Source organism: Pinus tabuliformis, chromosome 2_2, assembly GCF_031772625.1.
Source record: "Pinus tabuliformis cultivar Carrire ecotype Pingquan chromosome 2_2, CPIR1, whole genome shotgun sequence".
NCBI lineage: Eukaryota > Viridiplantae > Streptophyta > Pinopsida > Pinales > Pinaceae > Pinus > Pinus tabuliformis.
This window is the reverse complement of record NC_142300.1, coordinates 542,619,358-542,641,497: the sequence shown is the minus strand read 5'-3', so window position 1 is coordinate 542,641,497 and position 22,140 is coordinate 542,619,358. Positions and strand designations below refer to the sequence as shown.

Genomic DNA, 22,140 nt, shown 5'->3' with positions numbered 1-22,140 from the left:
GAGATAGGTATGTCGAGAATGAGACAGAGACATCACTTCATCATTTAAATGCTCAGATCACACAGAACCTTTTTTCTGCTTTGTCCATTCGAGGAAATCACCTTCAGATCATAGGTATGTCGAGAGTAGACTAGCCTGGTTTCTTCTACTCCTTATACCCATCTGAGGAGGCAGTTGAACCCTAGATCTATCTCACCGAAATGCGGATCTTCTACCCCTTAATCAACCAAAAATTCAGAGACAAATTGCGAGATATCTTCTGTGATTTGCGCTGACCCTTCATGGGTATTTATAGTAGTGAGCCTACTATATTTGAGCCGACTTGAGTGGGTGAATGGATGTGACTATAGCCCAAGACGACATGACTTTTAATTATGCATTTTAATTCATATTGAAGCCAACATGAAGAATTATTTCTCTTTTTCACTTGCAGACTTCTAGGAGGATTCAGCTTGGTCTTTGGAGGGCTTCTTCATGACTTTGTGGACTTGTTTATATTTACATAAACTCATGAAGAGTTTCTATACATATGACATGACTCTTTGACATATGAGTAAATCCTAAAAACATCAAGAAGAAGTCTTTCACCTAGTGACACTTCTTGCTCATGAAACCCGTGTAGCAAGGCATCCAAAAATAATTTATTTCCTTTTATTACATCATTTACAAAGATCATGTCATTATGAAGACCGAACCTTGTTACACTTTCTTCAATAGTTCCAGTGGTGCAGTGGATGAGGGGCTATAGGCCTAGCATCAACAACGCAGAGGACCGATGTCGTGGATCAGTGTGATGCTTCTGTTGGGAAGTATTGCTAGAGCACATTCCTCGCTAAGAGGGAGTGTTGATTTTGGGTAGCATCAGATGTGCTCTAGCTCCGAAATTTTGTGGAGGGGCTAGAACACATGAGATCTCCAAGACCCAAAAATCATTTGGAGAAATTCCACCCGGATGAGGAGTTATTAAAATAATTAATATTTTTAATGGGTTCCTAAGTCTAAACTTAGGAAAATAAAAATATTAATGGGTATTAATAAAGATATGGGTGAGAAGCTTCTAAGAGACGAGGATCAAGTCTATTTTAATCTTAGTTGTTGATTAGAGACTTAATCTTGGTCGTTGATTCATCAATAGGAAAAGTATAAGAGAAGACTTGAGAGTCAGTTGGAGACACACCAGGAAAATACTCAGTACCCCGAGGGAAATCGATTCTCAAGGAGAAGGAGTTCAATTTCAGAGGGAGAGTTGCAAGGTGGAGGAAGAGAAAGGCATCAAAAGCAGTCAATCACTGAGGAGGAGGTGACACAGGTCATTCGAGAGACAACGTGGAGGGAAGAGCAAGCAGACAACACCATTGGAGACGCAGTCCTCACGCAGAGTGACGCAGAAGTGACGCAGAGGTGGGTGAAGGGTCTCCAAGGTGTCAGAACTTCTCCAAGAGAAGGAGAAACTTTGTCTCAGGTGTTTTCTCTCAAAAGTGTCTCAATTCCTATGTGTAATCATTCCTTGCAAAACAATTGTTGCTAAAGATTAATAAAACCCTCATCTGTTACACTGGTTTTCCCACATTGGATTTTTCTGGGGACAATTGTCCAAAAAAAATTGCGTTGATGTGATTCATTCTTGTGCTTGTATATCATTGTTATTTTCTCTATGTAATTATGTGATAACTGCAGTAGAATTTATCTTAATGTTTACTGAAAGGTTTTCGTAAATAACTTATTGTGAGAAATAAGTAGGTGAAATAAATTAGTTGCTGTAGTAGAATTTTGTATTAGAAATTTTCACATTACAGTTGTTAGTCCTAGTCTAGTGCATGACACATGAAGTAGAGAACCATATCCATCACTCCCTCTTAACCAGGGAGGATCTAATCATTCATATACAAGGAATATACCCAAGCTCCTTCTTAACTTAAGGACATAAACTTCTTTTATATGACATCAAAGAATCTTTCATGGCTTTCATCCTTTTCATTAGAGTTATCATGACCATCATCATCCATGTAACTTTCTTCATCATTCTTATCAAATGAACAACTTCACCATCTTGAATATTATGTACATGCACAACTTAGATAGCAAGTACAACAAAATATATAGAAGCATGAAGTTAACCATATCATAATCATGTAATAATGAAAGAATTTGAGATTAGACATCAAACACCTAAACTTAGCTAGGCTCGCCAACAACAAGAAACACATACTTTTATACTTCAACTATATGCTAAGGTTTTTGTCATAAACCCTAGATTTTATCATCAAGACTTTGAGCACCTCAATTAAGAGAAAAACCTTCATTATATTTAGCGTTTCAATATTTATTCCAGAGATATGACATACCCTACTACAATATATTGCAAACCCTAGAAGAAATTCAAACAAATATATTTCTACAATGCATCCAAAAAATTTGAATTCATATGTTCAACTTCTATTAGGATTTAATGCAAACCCTAGACTCCATTAAGGAGACACTAAGCTTTCAACAATCAAAACCAATCATAGCTTGATTAACAATCTTTCATAAATCTCAGATTATCACATTGTCACCCTATATTAGAGAATTGAACTTCTACTAAAGTTTAGTTACAAAAACCTAGAATTTACAAACACTATCATCCTAAAGAATCAAACTTCGACTAGGGCATAGTTCCAAACCCTAGGACTTATGACCATCAACAATTAGGTCAACATATATATCTAGGATTCCATCATATAACATGTGTTAGTCAAGCCCAATGACACAAATACCAATTTAAAGTTAGACATATAATAAACTTGATCAAACTAGGGTTTCGATCAAACAAACACACATATACCTAGAATTTCATTCCTAGAACATTATCTAAAACAAGGGTCTTGCTTATACATCCTACCGAAACCTAACAATCTAGGGTTTCAATACTAAACATAGCAAGCCCTAATTTATCAACACTTCAAAGGTTTTGGATTTCATACATCACCATTCAACCCTAACAAGTTAGGGTTTTCAATATCAATTTTTTGCTCTTCCGTGTTGTGCTCTCCCCTAAGATCACCCGTCCTCCTTCAGCTTGTGCATTCTTTCCATGGACTCTCTAGAGTGATTCAGAGGGGGCTCACTCTGTTGGTGTGCCCCCATTTGACGTTGCTTCTATAGCCTTCATCAGCCTTATCTCTTCCCTCAGCGACCCTCGCGATCATCCTGTTGTCTCTAAGTTTGTAAAAAAGCTTGAGGACATCCATGAAATAGTTCTACCTCTTACATTTCCTTGAAGATTTGATATCTCATTGTCGGGGAAGGGCCTGGTTGGGCAGTTCACTATTCTATGGCCCTCTCCAAAAACTGTGCAAAAATACGTTGAGAGAAATTGGTCTCCTTCAACTCAAGGAAAAATATCTATCCGCTTCTATGGAAGAGGCTATTTCACCTTTTATTTTGAGTCCAAATAAGACAGAGATCTCATCTTCAAAAACAAGTCTTACTTCAAGGATACTTGAGGCTTATACTTAAACATATGGACTCTGGACTTCACTCCTGAGCTCAATATTCCTAATGTTGTTTCAGTTTGGGTCTGCCTCCCCCGCCTTCCTCTTAATTGCTGGGGGCATGAATATGTCAAAGCAATAGGCAATGCATTTGGGAAACATATAGATCGAAGTGAACCAAAAGAAAACACGCATGCTTGTGCTCGAATATGTGTGGAAGTTAACCTAAGAAAGGGACTACTTGAAGCAGTGAAGATCAAGGTAGATAACTGAGCACACATTCAACAACTAGATTATGAGTAGCTTCCATTCAAATGCAAGGTATGTCATGAATATGGTCATTTCGCAAATAGATGCTCGAAGAAATAAATAGAAGAAACAAATTATTCTCAAGACCCTCAATGGAAGCATGTTAAATGAAAAAAAATGGAACCAAGCCTTCAAAGTCTTTAGCCCCTACATCTTCTTTTCCTCCTCCTCAAAGTGCCCCTCCTCCCTCCTCTCTCTCTTTTCCTTCTGACTCCAATCCCTTCGCCTCTCTAGATCCCCTCCTTGCTAGAGATGATGCTCCCTCTCTCTCTCTCAAATCCCTTGCCTCTCCTCCCCCCCCCCTCCTTCTGCATCCACCTTCCCTAGGCCTCCCCCTTAGTCCCCTTCCTCCTCCCTTCGAAATAATCCTGACTAGAAATCAGTCTAAAGAATCTCTCTTTCCTTCTGACAGTCATAAGAAGCCCGAAAGGAAAACCAATAAAGAAATAAGGGATGAAGCAACAATAAAAGAAATGGCCATGGGAACCCAACAACCAATGGAAACATACATAGAAAAAGCATTGGAAACAAAGAAAAACAAATCAGACAGTGAGAGGGAAAGGCCTCTCTGCTCCATCTCATAGTAAATAATGAATATGGTCTCCTGGAATTGTAGAGGACTCAAACATCCCTTGAAATTCAATATAGAAAAATATCTTATCAAATTTGAATATCCAGACTTCTTCCTAATACAGGAGACCAAGTCCTCTGAACAAGAAATGAATCAAATAATCCAAAAAACAAAAAATTATGAAGGAACAACTATAAAAGCAACATGTGCATCAAGCGGTATATGTACAATGTGGAATCAGTCCACATGGGAACTTATATGTCAGCATAAAGAGTTGCATTGGATCAAAACTGAATTCAGAAATAAGACCTCCGGCTATCAAATATGTCTCTTCAATATTTACGCTCCCTCTCATTTTAGAGACAAGGACCACTGTTGGAATTCTTTGGTTCACTGCTTAAGTCACGAAAAAAATAAAAATATACATAATTGGAGGAGACCTTAATCTGATATTGAATGTTGATGAAAAACGAGGTGGCAACTTTCAGGTAGATCATTTCAGAGATAAGCTCGAAAATATCATAGAAGCACACAACCTAATGGACATTCTGCCTAAAAATGGTAAACAAGCTTGAAGCAACAAAAGGCTTGGTCCGAGTAATATCAAAGAGAGGTTGGATAGATTTTTAATTCATGACAACATTATCTCAGAATTCAACTTTGTGATTTCAAAGATCATTCCTTCAGCAGTTCCAGATCATAAGCCGATTGCCATAAAATTCGGAGAAAGTGAAAATTTGGGACCTCTCCCATTTTGTTACAATCCCCCCTGGACAAATTCTGAAGAAGTCAGAATTGTGGTTTCCACGGCATGGAATCAAAGAATTAATGGCTCCCCAAGTTTTGTTTGGGAATCAAAGCTAAAAAATGTCAAAAAAACTCTTAAAGATTGGGCTCGATTACATTATAAAGAACCTCAGCAAAAGAAAGTAGAGATGCAAAAGGAGCTTGAAAATGTTCAGAAAATCATGGAGGAAGGAGAAGTAACAAAAGAGAATCAACTGAAAGAAAAAGAACTTCATTGGGAAATTTATAAGAACAACAGAAATGAGGAAGAGACATGGAGACTAAAGTCTAGAAACTTGTGGATTCAGGTCGGCGACAAGAACACTGCATTCTTCCACAACACCACTAAAATGAGAACAATAAAAAACCACATAGAGACAATCAAAGGAGAAGGGGATGTCAAAATAAAGGGATAGGAAGAAATAAAAAGGGAAGCATATCAGCACTTCAAAAGTTTGTTCTCAATCGTGGGAATCAAAACTATGAAGACTTCACAAGACACATCCCTAAATTAATTTTAGAAGAGACAAATTTTGTTATAACAAAAGAAGTGGAAGAAGATGAATTACAACTAGCCATTTGGAATCTTCAACCAAATAAAGCCCCGGGCCCTGATGGCTTCTCCATTTCTTTCTACCGCTCCTTCTGGTTGCTTATTAAAAAAGACCTTCTAAAGATGGTCTATGGGTCTTCAAAAAAAAAAAAAAATAGGTGGCAATACCAACTCCACTTATCTGGCCCTCATCCCTAAGGAAGCTAAACCACCCTCCTTTCATCGCTTTAGACCCATATCCTTATGCAACTCCTCCTATAAAATTATCTCCAAAGTTCTAGCAAATCGGCTCAAGCCACTCCTCCCCAACTTGATTTTTGAAAATCAAGGAGGCTTTGTACCAAATAGGCAAATCATAGATAACATAATGTTTGTTCAAGAAGCCATTCATTATAACATGTCTAGAAATGAAAAAGACTTCATCTTGAAACTAGATATGGCTAACGCCTTTGATCGTGTCAACCACTCTTTTCTAATTGTCGTTCTTCATAAGTTTGGATTCGATTCCGATTTTATAGCTGATCCAGGTGGATGTTGGTGGCTACCCGCCTATCCCACTTGGACCCCCACAACTGTCTCTTTTCGTTTTTCAGTTTCCTTAATTGTAGCACAGTTTACTATTTTTAGCAGTTTTTCGGGTCTTGAACTTCCGAGTCGTTTTGAGGCCCTAAACGATGTTTTTTGAGAAAATTGTGAGCAACATGGGTCCATGGGCTGATGTTGCTCAGTCAAAATTTGTAGTCCTCGGATAGATCTTTCTAACAAGGTATTGTGTGCATCAAACAGAGATTGTATGCGAAAGTTACGACCCTATGAAGTTGATGTACCAATTTACCCAAAACGGGGCCCATAGTTTGGCGCTTCATCTCCTAGGGTTAGGTTTTTGGATGTTTAGGGTTTTCTATTGTTTCACAATGATAAATAAGCCTTCGAGCCTTATTGTAAGACAGTTCAGAGGCATGCAGCCGCCACATCTCTCCTTAGAGATAAGCTACCATCGTCCGAGCTAGTTTATTTCCATTTATGTTTATAAGCATATTTCAATATGTTACATTAATGAAATGAAGTATTATTTATGTTGCATCTCTATATTTATGGTTATCTTTGTAATTTGTTGCATTCCTCTTTAAATCTGGATCAGTGGTATCAGAGCAATCTGCTCTTTCTCTATTTTTCTTTGCATGTCCCCAACCAAGTCGGGATATAAGGAGCTAGGGCTTGAACTGGTCGAACCTTTGCAAGACTAGACTCACAAATCCCAACAGCCTCCTATGGTGGATGAAAAGAAAGACGAGGGGGTAGGAGATCCTACCAAAATCTTGCTCGAAGAAGCCCTCGAGTGACAAAGCAATGCGATGATGGAAAACTTTGCCCAGATCCCTCAGCAACTACCCATGGGCAACACATCTACTTCCAAAAGCTGCTTTAGAAGCGCCACACCCTTTAAGGTACAAGTTAACTTTGACATTCCCATATTCGAGGGTCAGATAAATGCATAAGTTGTAGATAAATGGTTAAATCTGCTAGAAGGATATTTCTCTATTCATGATTTTTCCAGCGAGGAAAAGATTACTTTCGCTCTTCTCAAAGCCGCCCTCCACGTCAAGGACTGGTGGGAAACCTACTGCGAGCAGAAGGATGAGAGTATGGCCTCACTGTTTTCAGCCGCCCCCCACGTCAAGAACTGGTGGGAAACCTACTGCAAGCAGAAGGATGAGAGTATGGCCTCACTGTTTTCAGCCGCACCCACTTAGAATTCGTTTCGGGAAGCCATCAAGGAGCAATACTACCCTATCAAAAGCTATGAGGATAAATACATGAAGTGGACCACGTTGCGGCAGGGAAGCAACCAAGATGTGTCGGAGTTCACAAATATTTTTCATACCCTTCGTACAAAGTTGGGTATCAAGGATTCTGAGCTGCATTTGGTATTCAAATACCACGGCTGCCTACACAGGTATATCCAGGATAAAATGGAGTTCTTGAACATCTCCTCGCTCGGCACAGCGTACTGATACGCTGTCAAGATCGAGCAGAAGTTTAAACAAAAGAAGCGAGACTTTGGATCTGTAAATCCGAAGAACAAAGGACAAAGCCAAGGCGGGGTGACCCAAGAAAACCCGTCGAAGCTGCAAGAAAAGAACAACACCAAGAAGTCAAAGAAGGACACAGGAAAATGGTGTGAGTTCCACAAGAGCCCCACTCATAACACAAGTGAGTGTCGGACCAAGCAGTCGTTGGTGGCCGAGTTGAAGGTTTCAAAATTAGATGCATGTTCCGACCCTGAGTAAGAACCTGACAAGGGGAATGAGAAAGGGAAGCAAATCATTGATGTGGAGCCCAGTGCCACTGTTGCCACCACCAAGGTCCAAAATAATGAGCCCGAAGATCCAAAGGAGGGGGAGCGTCTTTTCCACTCACAGATGTGGATGAAGGGTTCGCCGCTACAATTCATTATAGTGGGAGCCAAAAGAACCTCATTTCAGCAGAGGTCGTGAAGCGGTTGGAACTACCAACCATACCACACCCACAACCGTACAACATCGGGTGGTTTCACCAAGGACAAGATCTCCTAGTCTGCCAGCAGTGTTGCCTTCCCTACAGCATGAAGCCCTTCACATATGAGGTATTGTGTGATGTTGCACCGCTTGATGTTTGTGATGTATTATTAGGCCAACCATACTTGTGGAAGCGACATGTTGTGTATGAGTCAAGGCCTCGCGCTGTTATTATTTCTTTGTGTAATACATTATACAAGATACCGGAGGTAGCCCCACCTACTACCACTTCTTTGATCTTTGCTAAGAAAGGCAGTAAGATCATCTCCCAGACTAGGAAATTTATTTTCTGTCTGGTTCGCCCTCAAAGTAAGGGGAAGATTGTAGCCACATCCATGGCCCCCGGGAAGGGTTCCTCCACGCAGCAGAAGCAGGTGGATACAGTCATGAAAGAAGACATGGACATCTTCTCCTCACCCACAAGGGTACCACTGCACGATCAGGTCAAGCATTTGTCTGATCTGACTTCCGGAGCACCTCTACCCAACGTGCCGATCTATCGCCACTCCATTCTGGAAAATGCCAAGTATAAGCAGCGACATGATCAACATCAGGTACCACACAAGTTTCAAGTGGGCGACAAAGTCTGGTTGCATTTGCAGAAAGAACGCCTTACAAGAGCCCATCAGAAGCTCAGACCACTCTGATATGGTCCTTACACCATTACCAAGGCTGTGGGAAACAATGCTTTGGAGCACAACATTCCCTCATTCTTTCGCTTGCACCAAGTGTTCAATATGGACCACCCTTGACCATACTTCCCACCATTACCGGACACATCAAAGGTTGCAGAATAGCTCACCAGGGACCAAGTTCAGCAGAAGTTTCCTCATCTCATGGAGGAACTCAATGCAATGGGGACCATCGCTTCCTAAGGGGGGAGGAATGATCCACGTGGATGTTGGTGGCCACCCGCCTATCCCACTTGGACCCCCACAACTGTCTCTTTCAGTTTTTCAGTTTCCTTAATTGTAGCATAGTTTACTATTTTTAGCAGTTTTTCGGGTCCTGAACTTCCAGAGCCGTTTTTGAGGCCCTAAACAACGTTTTTTTTTGGAAAACTGGGAGCAACATGGGTCCATGGACTGATTTTGCTCACTTAAAAGTTGTAGTCCTCGGATAGATCTTTCTAACGAGGTATTGTGCGCGTCAAACGAAGATCGTATGCCAAAACGACCGTGGGAAGTTGATGTACCAATTTACCCAAAACGGCGCCCATAGTTTGGCGCTTCATCTCTTAGGGTTAGGTTTTTGGATGTTTAGGGTTTTCCATTGTTTCACAACAATAAATAGGCCTTCGAGCCTCATTGCAAGACAATTCAGAGGCATGTAGCCACCACATCTCTCCTCAGGGATAAACTACCATCGCTCGAGCTAGTTTATTTCCATTTCTATTTGTAAGCATATTTCAGTGTTTTACATTAATGAAATAAAGTATTATTTATGTTGCATCTCTGTATTTATGGTTATCTCTGTAATTTGTTGCTTCCTATTTAAATTCGGATCAATAACACTCATCAAAGCTTGAATTAATGGGCCCTATATTTCCCTTCTCATCAATGGTAGACCTGGAGGTTTTTTTCAAAGCTCAAGAGGCCTAAGACAAGGTTGTCCACTCTCTCCATTCCTCTATATTATCATGACATATTCTCTTAGCAGAAACTTGGAGCACAATAGATAGAATGGCACCATCACCGATCTCTATTTTAGCAGAGGAGTCAAGAGCATTAACCATTCTCAATTTGCAGATGACACCTTATTCTTAGGGGGAGCCTCATGTATTGTTGCTAAAATATTCAAAAACATCTTGGACAGATTCTTGGAGGTCTCTAGATGCCTACTAAATAATAATAAAAACAACTTTTATGGATGGAATACCACTGCAAGAACTCTTCAACGTATTTCTCAAATTCTAGGAGTCCCTTTCAAAGCAAACTAGGATCACTTCAAGCACTTGGGACTGCCAATTTCTAAGGATATTTTGAAATTGGAGATTTGGATTTCTTCCATAGATAAAATGAAGAAGAAAATTTAGAATTGGGGCATGCTCTGGCTCAATCTAGCCGGGAGAGTTACTTTGATCAAATTTGTCTTATCAGCTCTTCCACTATATCAATTTGCTATCATTCAAGCACCAGTTGGAATTCAAAAGAAAATAGAACTCATTATTAGAAAATTCTTATGGCAAGGGGGGAAATCAGAGACCAAAAAATTCAGTCTAATAAATTGGAAATAAGTAACAGCTACATATGACTTCTTAGTCTAATGAATATTACTCTCGGAGCAAAGATCATTCGGAGATTCATCACAGGGGAGCCCTCCTGGTGGAAACAAGTTCTGGAAGCAAAGTATTTAAGCTCCTCTTGTCAGCGTTTTCTTATTGTAAAAATGCCCATCAGACCATGTTCACAAATTTGGAAGCTTCTTAGAAAATCCCTACCTCTTGTTAAGGAAAACACATCCGAAATTCTGAGAGGTGGTCAGGACATTAACTTATGAAGAGATAGTATCATGGGCAGTTCTCCTCTCTTTGAACTTTGAGACATACCTCTCATGACTTGGATGACAAACAAAAGGAATATATTCTCTTGACCAAATCTCATTCTGGAACCAACAAGATAATTCGTGGGAAGGATGGTCTCCTCCATCTTTCCCTCTTGATCTTAGCAATCAATGGAACCTGATAATTTCACACCTCAAGGGAGCAGCCCCAATAAGCCTTGGTCAGCAAGACAAATTCAAATGGAACCCATCAGGAGGGGACTTCTCTGTAAAATCAGGTTATGTGAAGCTTCAAGAAGATTATGGACATCAGGATTGGCCTTTGTGGAAATCAGTTTGGAAAACAGAAAGTCTTCCAAAAATCAAGATTTTTATCTGGACAATGCTCAAAGGCAAGATTCTAACAACAGAAAATCTAAAGAAAAAAGGCATCCATGGCCCTTCAAGATGTCCCCTGTGCCAAAAAGAGGAAGAAACAATTCATCATTGAAGAATGTTGGCTCTCGTTGATTTCCCTGATTGAGATCAATATCAACTTTAATCTCACCCTCTCAGAATTCTATGCTAACTGGAAAGTAAGTTACCCCTACTCTTTAAAGAACAAGAATTTGATAAAGAGGTTATGGAGAAGTCTCCCTTCATTTTTATGTTGGAAAATATGGCTCACCCGAAATAAACAAATATTTCAAAACAAAAAGCCAGAAGTCAGGAAAATTTTAGCCAAAACTTGGGGTTTAGCTTCTGAATTTCTTTTTGCAAAAGGAGTAAGAAATTGGACAAGAGTATCCTCCAACATGAAGAGAAAATATGGATCAATTTTGTTTTGGATAGGCCTCAAATCATGGGCAGTCCTCTTACAACCATTCTTTGCAAGCCCAAAGATTGGAAAATTTGTCTGAAAGAAAAGGGATTTTTTGATATGGTTAAATTCCCTAAAAAGACCATGTCTTTTTTTAATGGAGCTTCAAAATCCAACCCAGGTAGAGCAGGTGTTGGAGGTTACATCATCGATCATGAGAATGCAAGCTCGATCTCCTTTGAGTGGGGACTTGGTATAGAATCAAATAAAAAAGTGGAAGCATATGGGTTTCTATTGGGATCCCATATCTTAAGAAGTGGAAATTATATGAACCCAGTCATCATTGGGGACTCCTCAATCCTAATTCAGCAAATGATTAAGAATACAAAGCCAAAAAATGTTGATCTTGGTCAAATTACCACCAAAATCCATCATCAGCTAAAAAATCTAGGAAATGTTTCATTTTTTCATGTTCTAAGAGAGCACAATAAGGTGGCTGACAAACACTCAAATAATGCTTGTGTCCAACCTTAGAAGAAGTAAAAATAAATAATGAAATACTCTACAAAGTCATTCCTTAAATCCTCCCATCCCTCCCCTCTCATGCCTGATCATCATGTGCTTAGAAAAGACTTCTCTGCCCACGTACCTTCACACCATGGTCAACAACCTTATCACTTCGACCTTCTCATCTGCCACAATGCTCTTCACAAGGTAGATATGCATCCCTCCTCGATCTTTCCCCTCTGCCATTCACACTTCTCAACACCATGGTAATCATGCCCTCTTAGACCATTAGGTTTCCCATTTGACTTTCCATACCAATTTCTTCTTGCCTTTTCCTTCCTTTCCCTGCGCTGCCCTTTCTCTTTGTTCCAATTTTTCATCTCTTCTTCTCTTGCAGTGTCAGTCCCTTCCCTCTCTGTTCTCCTCAGCTCCCTTAGTTCCCTTGCTTCATTCCTCATGGATCCAATAGAGTTGTTTCCAAAGACCCAAACATACACCCATTGTAAGTCCCTCGAGATAGCTCTGGACCAGATACGATCCATGCATATAGAGTATCGGAACAAAAGCAAGACAAACGTCGAATATCTCTACCGCCAGTGTAATACGTACATGAAGTAATTAAAGCAACTCAACAACAAGTGTGCTCACTTGGAAAATGTAATCAGTGTGTTGCAAGAGATGGTTGCCAAAAAACTAGGAGAATGTTCAAACACTTTGGATAGTGGCAGTAAAATCCAGAAGACAGAGGAACAGTCAATCAACAAAGACTAACAAGAATATCAACTAATGGCTCGCTATGGCTCTCCTTTTAAATATTTAGAAGTTACTCCTAGCTCTCAACTTTATACTATAGATCATATTCAAATATGCTATGTAAATGTATTTTTCTTCTACAACAGTTTGTTAGATCTTTCAAGCTAAACACAATAGGTAAATCTGGAACTTTTAATGTTAATAGGTAAAGCCTTTATGTACTTGGGAGCTTTCCTCTCTTCTTTTTTGGAATGAATATAACATACCCGAACCTATTTAAAAAAAAAAAAAAAACAAGTTTGGGTTTTCATTATCATAACAAAACCCCAAACAAGACATCATTAAAACTTCAAACACCAAGAATAGCATTCTCTTAAACTTCACCAATAACCCCAGGTTTCAGACATCATCATCTGCATACCCTTATGTTAGGGTTTTTACAAAAAACCATTTTAGGGTTCCACAAGAGTAACCAAAGATATGACGAGAGTAGATTTTATCTAATGATGAATCACCCAATCAAGAATCTTTATGACTCAAAAGCGCTAGACACAATGATGTTATTAATAGTTTATCAAGAATGAATATCATGAAGGGAGCAAAAACTTATAGTTTAAGACATATCTTTGTTTCTTAACAAACCTTGTAATTCCAATGTTTTGTCTTGTGAAGTTTTCTTCCATGTTCCTTGAGTATTCAGCAAGTCTTTCCTAAACAAGGAAAATATGAATATAAATGTGATTAGTATTTAATGCAAACAAACTTAGATAAGTAAGGAAAACTAAAAAATAAAAAGGTAATAAGATACTTATCTTTGGAAGTTGGTAAGGGCTCCCTCCAAGCTTGAGGGATACTTAGAGTAGAAGGATATGCAAGGGATAGAGTCCCAAAGAGTGCCTAGAAAATAGGTCTTTGACTTTGGGTCCTTCCATCATGTTCTTATTTGGTGAAACTTCTTTGGCAAAGTTTGTTTGATCCCTATCCCTTCTTTCTTGGCCCTTTAGACTTTTTTATTTCTTTGTAGACTTCGTCAATTTTCCTTTTACTAGATCCAAGACTTTATTCTTTTTGAGGATGAGATATATCCTCTTTTTCCAAGCATTGTAATTGGATGCTCCTTCTAATTTGTTCTCTCCCTTTATTGTGTTAGACAATGTCCTTGAAGATAGTAAACTTCTTTCTTTATAAGGTTTCCTTATATTATACTTTAATCAACTTCTTGAGGTTCCTTAGATTCATTTCAATAGATCCTTAAACTGTCTTTTTCCTCCTTCACCTTAGCCCCATTCTCCAACTTCAATGATGTTGATCTCAAGCCTCTAATAGCACAGTTTTTGTTGTCTCCCAATTCCACTGCATGAAAAGATGATTCCTTCGATAGAGTGTGAAGTTGTTTACTCTTCCCTGTTATATGCCTGGATGTTTCACTATCAAAAATTCATGCATTATCATTAAGTGAACATGTAAGAATAGCCAAGAACCCTTGCCTTTTGACTTCGTTGAATAAGTAGTAGAAGATATTCTTGATACAACTTCCTGCAATATTGAATCACATTCTTATCATAGACAGAGTAATCATTTCCTTCAAGCCAACGAAGTGATCTTCAATCTTCTTTGACCTTATAGCTCTGAAACCATGTTGAGAAATCAATGCTAGTAGAATTAGGGTTAGATTTCTCTTTCTTGATAATTACTTGTGAATTATGTTGGCTTCATTTTACTTCTTTGTTATATTATCTTTCATCAAGCAATTACCAAATTATGTGTGCATGAAGATCACAAAAACACACACACAAGATGTAGGCACTCTGCCAAGGCAAAACCCCTATTTAGGGCAAAACCTAGTGAACGGTTCTTCCTTCAATAGTTTCACGAAATAATCCAAGACTCTTGACCTAGACAAAGACTTTTTCCACACCAAGTCAGCCCTGTCTTCCCCTTCTTGCAGATGATAACCCTTCAATAGCAACTTCGACCTAGCAGCGTCAACTTGCAGTAGCAACTTCGATCCAGCCACTGGCAACAATAGTAGCAGCGAAAACTTCAACCTGACAAGAGAGACTTCAATCTCCTAGAAGAATCCACCTGAGAGAGAGATAGCCCAAATTTTTTATTTTTTTCTTTTCTTCTTCTTTCTCCAATTTCGCACTTCTTTTGTCTTCCTTTTCATACTTCGCACTTCCCAACACTTTTTTTGGATATCGAACTATATGAAAGAGTGTGAATTCTTCCAAATGAATTCAAACTGCCTTGTATATATATAGCCTTCTAGTGAGATCAAATTGTCCTTCTTGAAGCCAACTTGAGCTCCTTGAGGCCAACTTGGTGTGGAGGAGACAAATGACATATTTGACTCAATATTCATTCTTTTTACATGATTCAAAAACTAAAGAAGGGTCTCTTTTAATGGAAAATGACTCTAATGACTAAGAATAAATCCTAGAAGTCTTCAATGGGGACTTTGACCTAAAACATGAAAACCATGTTTTAATAAGTTATAATAATAATAATAATAAAAGTATTTTCTTCATCCTTTTGATAAATACATTTCATTGTGACTCAAATACATTTATGAAGACCGAACCTAGTTACATATTTCAACACTTGAGGCATTCTATAAAGTATTTTTTCAAAGATTACTTACAGTTCAAAGTATGAAAGAAGGATTCTAGGGGCATCTGCTGCAAATCCAACATATATTCTGGTCATTGCATTAGGAGGTTCCCTGTGGAATTCTAATGAAGCATACAGCTCACCAAAATTTGTAAGAATGAATCGAGGGTCATCTGATGCAAATACAGCATAAATTCCAGCCATTGCATTACCACATGCTATAAGATCTTTCCGTAAAATGCTTGCGTATCAATTGCGTTGAGTAGCAACTTTTACTCGTTATGTATCAGTTGATAATAAGTCAGAAAGCAATGTTAGTGATGGAGTGTGTTATCACTGGGGCCCATTAACATCACAAGTCTTACTCTCCAGCAAAAGTGTCTCCATCCCTATTTAATCAAAGCTAAAGCATCTCACGCTGTCGAGATAGGATATGTAATTCTATAAGTGCAAGCAGGCATATAAATTCCACATACATCAGTTGGTTCAGTCATGGTTAACTCCATTTATAATCAATGCCCCATATCCAGCATATTAGGATATGATCAGCCAAGTGCAGTTTGATATGTCAAAAATTGATCAGCATTCATTTTCAAGTCACTTGTTTCAGCATACAATAAAACTCAAAATGTATGATTGAGCCTTTAGAAACGCGGAAAAACACCTTTTTGACACACTACCACAACCAGAGTATAAAAATAGAAAAGGAATTGGGGCACACTCAGTCTATGGCATAGATTAAAGTAAACTCAAACATTGATAAGCAACCACTGTTCTGGCAAATATTCTATTATAAACAAAATTGACTGGATAAAAATACAATAGAATGTAGAAGACTTTGAGCCTTGACAGAATTACATATGTTCCAAATTTAATAGTTCAAACATAAGAATTCTATCAAAATGGAGAGAGTAAACTTGGGTAGGACTGTAGCCTGTGGTTGCCTACAAGTTACTCAGGCAATCGTAGCACTCATCTTTCCAATAAGAACTCTCATTAAGAACCAGGAACCTTTTTACTCAAGTCTAAGGACGGGTTGAAACCAACAAGTTGATTCATGGGTTGATGGAAACCTTGGTTGTAAACATAAATCCGCAACTGAAGTATTTCCCTCTTCAAACATGCAGTTCTTCAGTTCAAGCCATTTCTCGTAGATGTGGAAGAAAGAACAGCTCTGTATGAAGCCAAACTGGAAAACAAAAGCTATCCACAATCAAGCACTATTGAAAATGTGATCAACTAATATAGAGAGTCACGTGGAATGTACTAAGATTGCTTGACTACATTCCTCAGCAGCTCTAATAAGTCTGCTTTTTTCAGCTTTGAGTATCCTTTCAGACCATAAGATTTAGCAGTCTTTTTCAACTCTGAAAGGTTAAGTTGGCTTAAGTCATCAGGCTGGTTTTCCAATAAGCCTGTGGAATCTCTAAGAAGAGAACCATTCAACACAGATGCAGATGTTCCCTCTGAATCTTTTGATGTGCCCCCATTCTGTTCATCTGACTGCTGGATTCCAGGAACTGGACGGACTTCTTTCTTGATTGATGATAAAGGAATTGGTGACCTGTGGACAAACTTTGATGCAGGTCTTGACAAAAGGAAATTTTCAGACTCGTCAATATTTTTAGTTATCCTTTGAGAACCTGACTTTTTCGATTGTCTTCTTGAAGAATCTCTTTTTGTAGCCATTTTCTCATATCCTCCCAATAATGATATGTTTTGGTTAGATTCTTCTTCAATTTCCTTGGACTTTTTTGATTGCTTTCTTGAAGAATCTATGTTTGTCGCCAATTTCTCATAGCCTCCCATAAATGATATTTTTTGGTTAGGCTCTTCTTCAATTTCCTCCTTAGGTTTGTCAGGGTATTGACATAACACTCTTAAAACAGAATCTGCGGATTTCTTAGATTTTGAAGAAATGTTACTATTTTTCTTATCATTTCCCGGATTTTCTTTTGAAACAGTAGACTCAGCCTGTATTCGCCTAAAGAGAGCAACAATGTCATCTTCAACAGATGAGTTAGATGATTTATTCATATCTGGATTGGATCCATCATTAAGAGATGACATTGGAGATCTCCTCGCATATGTAGATGAGGATCTCAGAGAAGGGCGATGATCTCTTTTACTGTGGTTTACATTATCAGTTTCTCCAGTAACATTCTCTGAATCAAAATTATTCTGCACCTTTTCAGCACCATTGTTCTCCTGCTTTCGGTTCCGAATACGCCTTCCTTCCTTTTTAACTGCAGAAATTGGAATTGGGGACTGTCTATTGAAATTAGAGGGCATTCTCCTTGGAAAGGAACTGTTGCTTAATGCCATGTGTTCCACATGTGATGAGGAAAAATCAGTTGCTCTCCTCCTGTTTCCTGATGAATGAGATGCTCCAAAAGAAAACATTAGACTCCCATCTGCAAGCTCTGCCAAGTTCAACAAGCTGCATCAAAAATTATTCCTCAGCTGCTAATAAATGACCCAGAGGCCAGATACAACTTCCTTGTACAAGACAGGACATAATTTATTCTCTCAAACAAAATGGATATTCTGCAATGCTAGAATAATGGTCCCACAAAAAACATGCAGTGATATCAGCATTACAAATAAAAAATATATATCATTCAGAACATTCATTATATAGTTTCATGTAATACAGATATCTAGATTCTTAGAATTAAAATACAAAATTCTTCCTCGTTAATATGTAGTGTAGTTCAAAACAATTACTCATCAACAACATGGAGATAGAATATGAGGAATGAATGGTCATATAAAATTGTGTCATCTGCTATAAAGTTCTGGATTGCATCCCTCTGATCCCTTACAGGGATCCCGGACCCGGTTTTTTTTTTCAGATTAATTCTGCTTGGAGATCATCATAGGGGCTTGGTCGATGTAAGAATGAGAATACAAAAGCAGTCGAATATATATTTTAAAAGGCACATATTAATCATAATCTCCATGGAGGAATTCTTGCTTCCTTTATGTTGTCCTTACTGTTCGAAAGCAGCAGTCATCATGTTCCATGTGAATCTTGTCATTTTTCCAACTTGAACATACCATGTACTAGTGCTTTGCATATAAAAATTGTTCATCCTATTAATGTGGTTTTATAAGGTCTTCAAACCATAGATATGCTTGAAATTATTAAATCATGTCATGCTTGGTATTTTGAATTTTCAGCCTAAGTCTGGGACTATTTATGCTGGGCTCTGGACTGCTATTTTATCCAAGTGAGAATGGTGCTAAGGTTGTGTATATGATCAGATGTACCTGAAAAGAAATTCAACACATAGTAGTGTTGTTTCTGGAGATTGTCACTGTGTGTGGTGCAAGGATTGTGTCCAACATTTCGGGTGGACACTCCACCCATCCTCGGACCAAATGAAGCTGAATGATTAGGAAAAATGGCAAATATGCTTAAATAGGTACAGGAATTAGAAAAGTAAAGTTAGATGAACGTTAAAATTCAAAGATTAGAAAATGAATGTTAGGTGAATGTTAGAATTCAAAGATTAGATTAAATTAAATAAGGATAGTGAAAAATTATTGGAAATTAGAAATATATTTAAATAAGAAATTAAAAATTTATTTTTATTGAGAAGATAATAAGAAATCAGAAAATTTGAAAAAAAAAATTATATAATCGAGGGTCAAATTTATTAAAATATGAAAAGAAAAAAAGGTTAGAGAGGGTTGATTAATAAAGAATGATTAATAAAATAACAAGGAAAAAGGGATGCCCCTGTTGAAGAAAAGGGTAACTAGGTTCAGTGTTTGTCAATGTAATTTTGATCTTTGTACTTGTCAAGAAAAAGAATTATTATTTTTATAAATAATATGAATGAGTTTCTTGCTCATTCCATAGATCTAGCAAAGTCAAAGAGTCAAAATTATATTGAAGAGCTCTACTTGAGCATCTATGTAATGAAAATGGGTCAACCTAATCTCTAGCAAGCCCTCCAAATGACAAGCACCATCCTCTCTGTCACGTCGGCTTGGAAATCGAATTAAAAGGCAGTCAAGTCAGCTCAAATAATAGACACATCGGTTCAGCAATACAAGTCGGCTTATTTATCGAGACAGAACCACTAAATATACCCCAATAGGGTCTGTGCAGGAGGGACAGAACTCAGATGCATCTGAGATTTTCGGATAAGATTACAGGGTTTCAGAACTTCGCATAAACCTCTGCCACTTTGGGTACATCTGAAATTTCGCTAATAATCTCAGTGATATCTCGGACAAGTAATGGAACAGGAATCTCGGATGAAGACTATGTTGCAGTGTTACAGTTGAAAAAGGAGTCTATAAGTTTTCAGATGGATATTACAGTCTCGGCATAATGAGAAGGAGCAGTGATGACAGTGACAAAGATAATCACAGTCTCAACTATTACAGTCTCGGCATAATGAGGAGCAGTGATGACAGTGACAAGGATGATCACAGTCTCAACCTAATGATGATGGAAGGATCTCATAGTGACACACTTCATCTCGACTTACATTAAGGTGCAGTCATGATCCTATCACAGTCATGATCTCGTTCTTGAAGGTTATGATCTTGATGAAGGTGCAGATATAATCTCAGTGGTGATCTCAAGGAGCAGTCATGGTGCAGCAATGATGATCTCGGTGAAGCAGTAATGATGATGATGATCTCAGCAGTAAGAAGAGGATTGGTGTCTTGGTCTTGGAGTGGCTTGATAGGTCAAGGGTCATGGTCTTGGTGTTCGTCAATTAGAATCTCTATAAGAAGAATTATGTGTGAGTTTTCCTCTCCAAGAGGGAGAGGTTTTGGCCCTGGCAGAATGCCAACTTCTTGTGTTCTTGTCTCTTTGTTGTAGCAGTTTGATCAAGTAAACACACACACTCATAATAAGAAGATCAAGATAAGATAAATAGTAAAAGCATTTCACAAATTGTTATCAAGTATAGAAGAATCTATCTAATGCTAACTGCCCTAGATTCTTCAACATGGTATCAGAGGTAAGGTGCTGAAGTCAAATGAAGGGCAGCAAAAGAGACATACAAGGATCTGTCTTCAAGCAGGTTGAAAGGATTAAAGGAGCAAGTATACAACAAGCAGGTCTACAACAGTCATGGAGTATCAACTTCAGTAATTACAGTCATGCACTCAACTCATGCTCAGTTTGATGGAGTATATCAGTGATCCTCACTTCTTGATCACTGAACTTTCTCCATGCCATAAAAGATAGTCTCAGGTATATATATATATATATATATATATATATATATATATATTGCAGAAGTAATCCAAGGAATACCTCTCACAATCCATGATTACATCACTGTCTCAGTATAGTTATTACATCAAGGCAGTTTCAGTGATGAGACAGTCTCTCTATACAGTGCCACCCACAGTTTAGTTATGTTATTCAGTGACAAGTTTGGGCTCTCTATACATTGCATCTCTACACAACTCTATGCACATAGACATCACTGTCTCAGTGCAGTACCATATCAATATACTTGTCACAGTCTCAAATTCTGTCTATGAATATGATCTCAATAGCATGATGCTCGGATCAGAACATAGTATCACTAGCATGTCAACAATATGTTGAAGTCAAAAAATACCATAAAGATAAATTGGGAAGGTCATGAAGCAGTTTCAGTGATGTCAAGACCACTAATGTCATGGTGCTAGGTCTCCAAGGAAGTCGTGATGAAAGGATACTAATGATGGGCAGCTCAAGCAAAAGAAGCATCAAGGTGAAGATCTCTTCACACACCGAGTAAGTATCTTTCAATTTTATAATCAGATTTGGTTAAATGATTTCATGAATGCAAGGGGATTTACAAATCGGTTAGATAATCAAAAGTCCTTGAATAGAATAAAGAGGATTGTCAAAATCCTCGTAGAAAAGAGAAATCATTGATATCTATGAAAAGGTCTATAAAGGTCAAGCCTTCTTTGAATCCATCAAGAGATTCATAGGATTCATATGATATCACTCAAAAGTCCTCTCATACATAAATAACAGAAGAGGAGACATAAAGAGAGATACATGAAATGCTAGATATACTCTCGGAAATTAAAGTAAAGAAGGTCACTTGGACCTACACAATAGTAAAGATGTCAAAGAATGAAGGAATAACTTCATGAGGATCTAGGAAAGATGATAAGAAGGTAGTCATCATTGATGAGCAAGGTAACAAATATCAATGAACAAAGAAGGTTACCTCACCCAGCAATTTGTGGTCTCTATGCTAGATAGAGAAAGACAAGTTGCAGTCTATAGTATTAAAGGATGAAAGAATTCAACCATGTGCAGAAAAGATAGGCAAGGTTGGTCCTCAAGCAAAGACAAAAATAAGTATAGTTAAGATTCAATGCTATAGAAAGATTTTGGAAGTTCATATCACTGAAAGATGGAGGAAGCTAAAGAAAAGGGCCAAGGAAAGAGGGAGTATCAAATCTCTCCTATGAGTAAGATAGTATCCCTCACAAAAGGATCCTATCATAAGCTCCTATATCTTGTGTTATAAGATATGACAATGATAATAAGATGCATCATGGCATCATGAAAGCATTAGAAGCAAGAGCTCGTGACATCACCATGGATATCATGAAGGACAAAAGGGACAAAATCCATGGCAGTCAAACATGAAGGATATAGCTCTTGGGAATCTCATTGAACATTGAAGGAAAGAAAGATGTCATCCAAGACAAGGCTCATCATACATCAAGGC

The 22,140-nt window shown here is 38.1% G+C and overlaps 1 protein-coding gene across 3 annotated transcripts in view; it reads right to left on the bottom strand.

The window, feature by feature from the left end:
* Positions 1-16,180: 16,180 nt before the first annotated feature.
* LOC149193762 (uncharacterized) overlaps positions 16,181-22,140 on the bottom strand; it is a 117,906-nt gene continuing 111,946 nt past the window's right edge. The window contains exon 2 of one of the 3 annotated variants that reach the window (XM_089404924.1): positions 16,181-17,847. In XM_089404924.1, the coding sequence (XP_089261050.1) occupies positions 16,691-17,847 (1,157 nt within the window). In that variant the 3' untranslated portion in view covers positions 16,181-16,690. Of the gene's footprint in view, positions 17,865-22,140 lie in introns of all 3 variants that reach the window. The other 2 variants (XM_089404925.1, XM_089404926.1) reach the window with 2 other exon arrangements.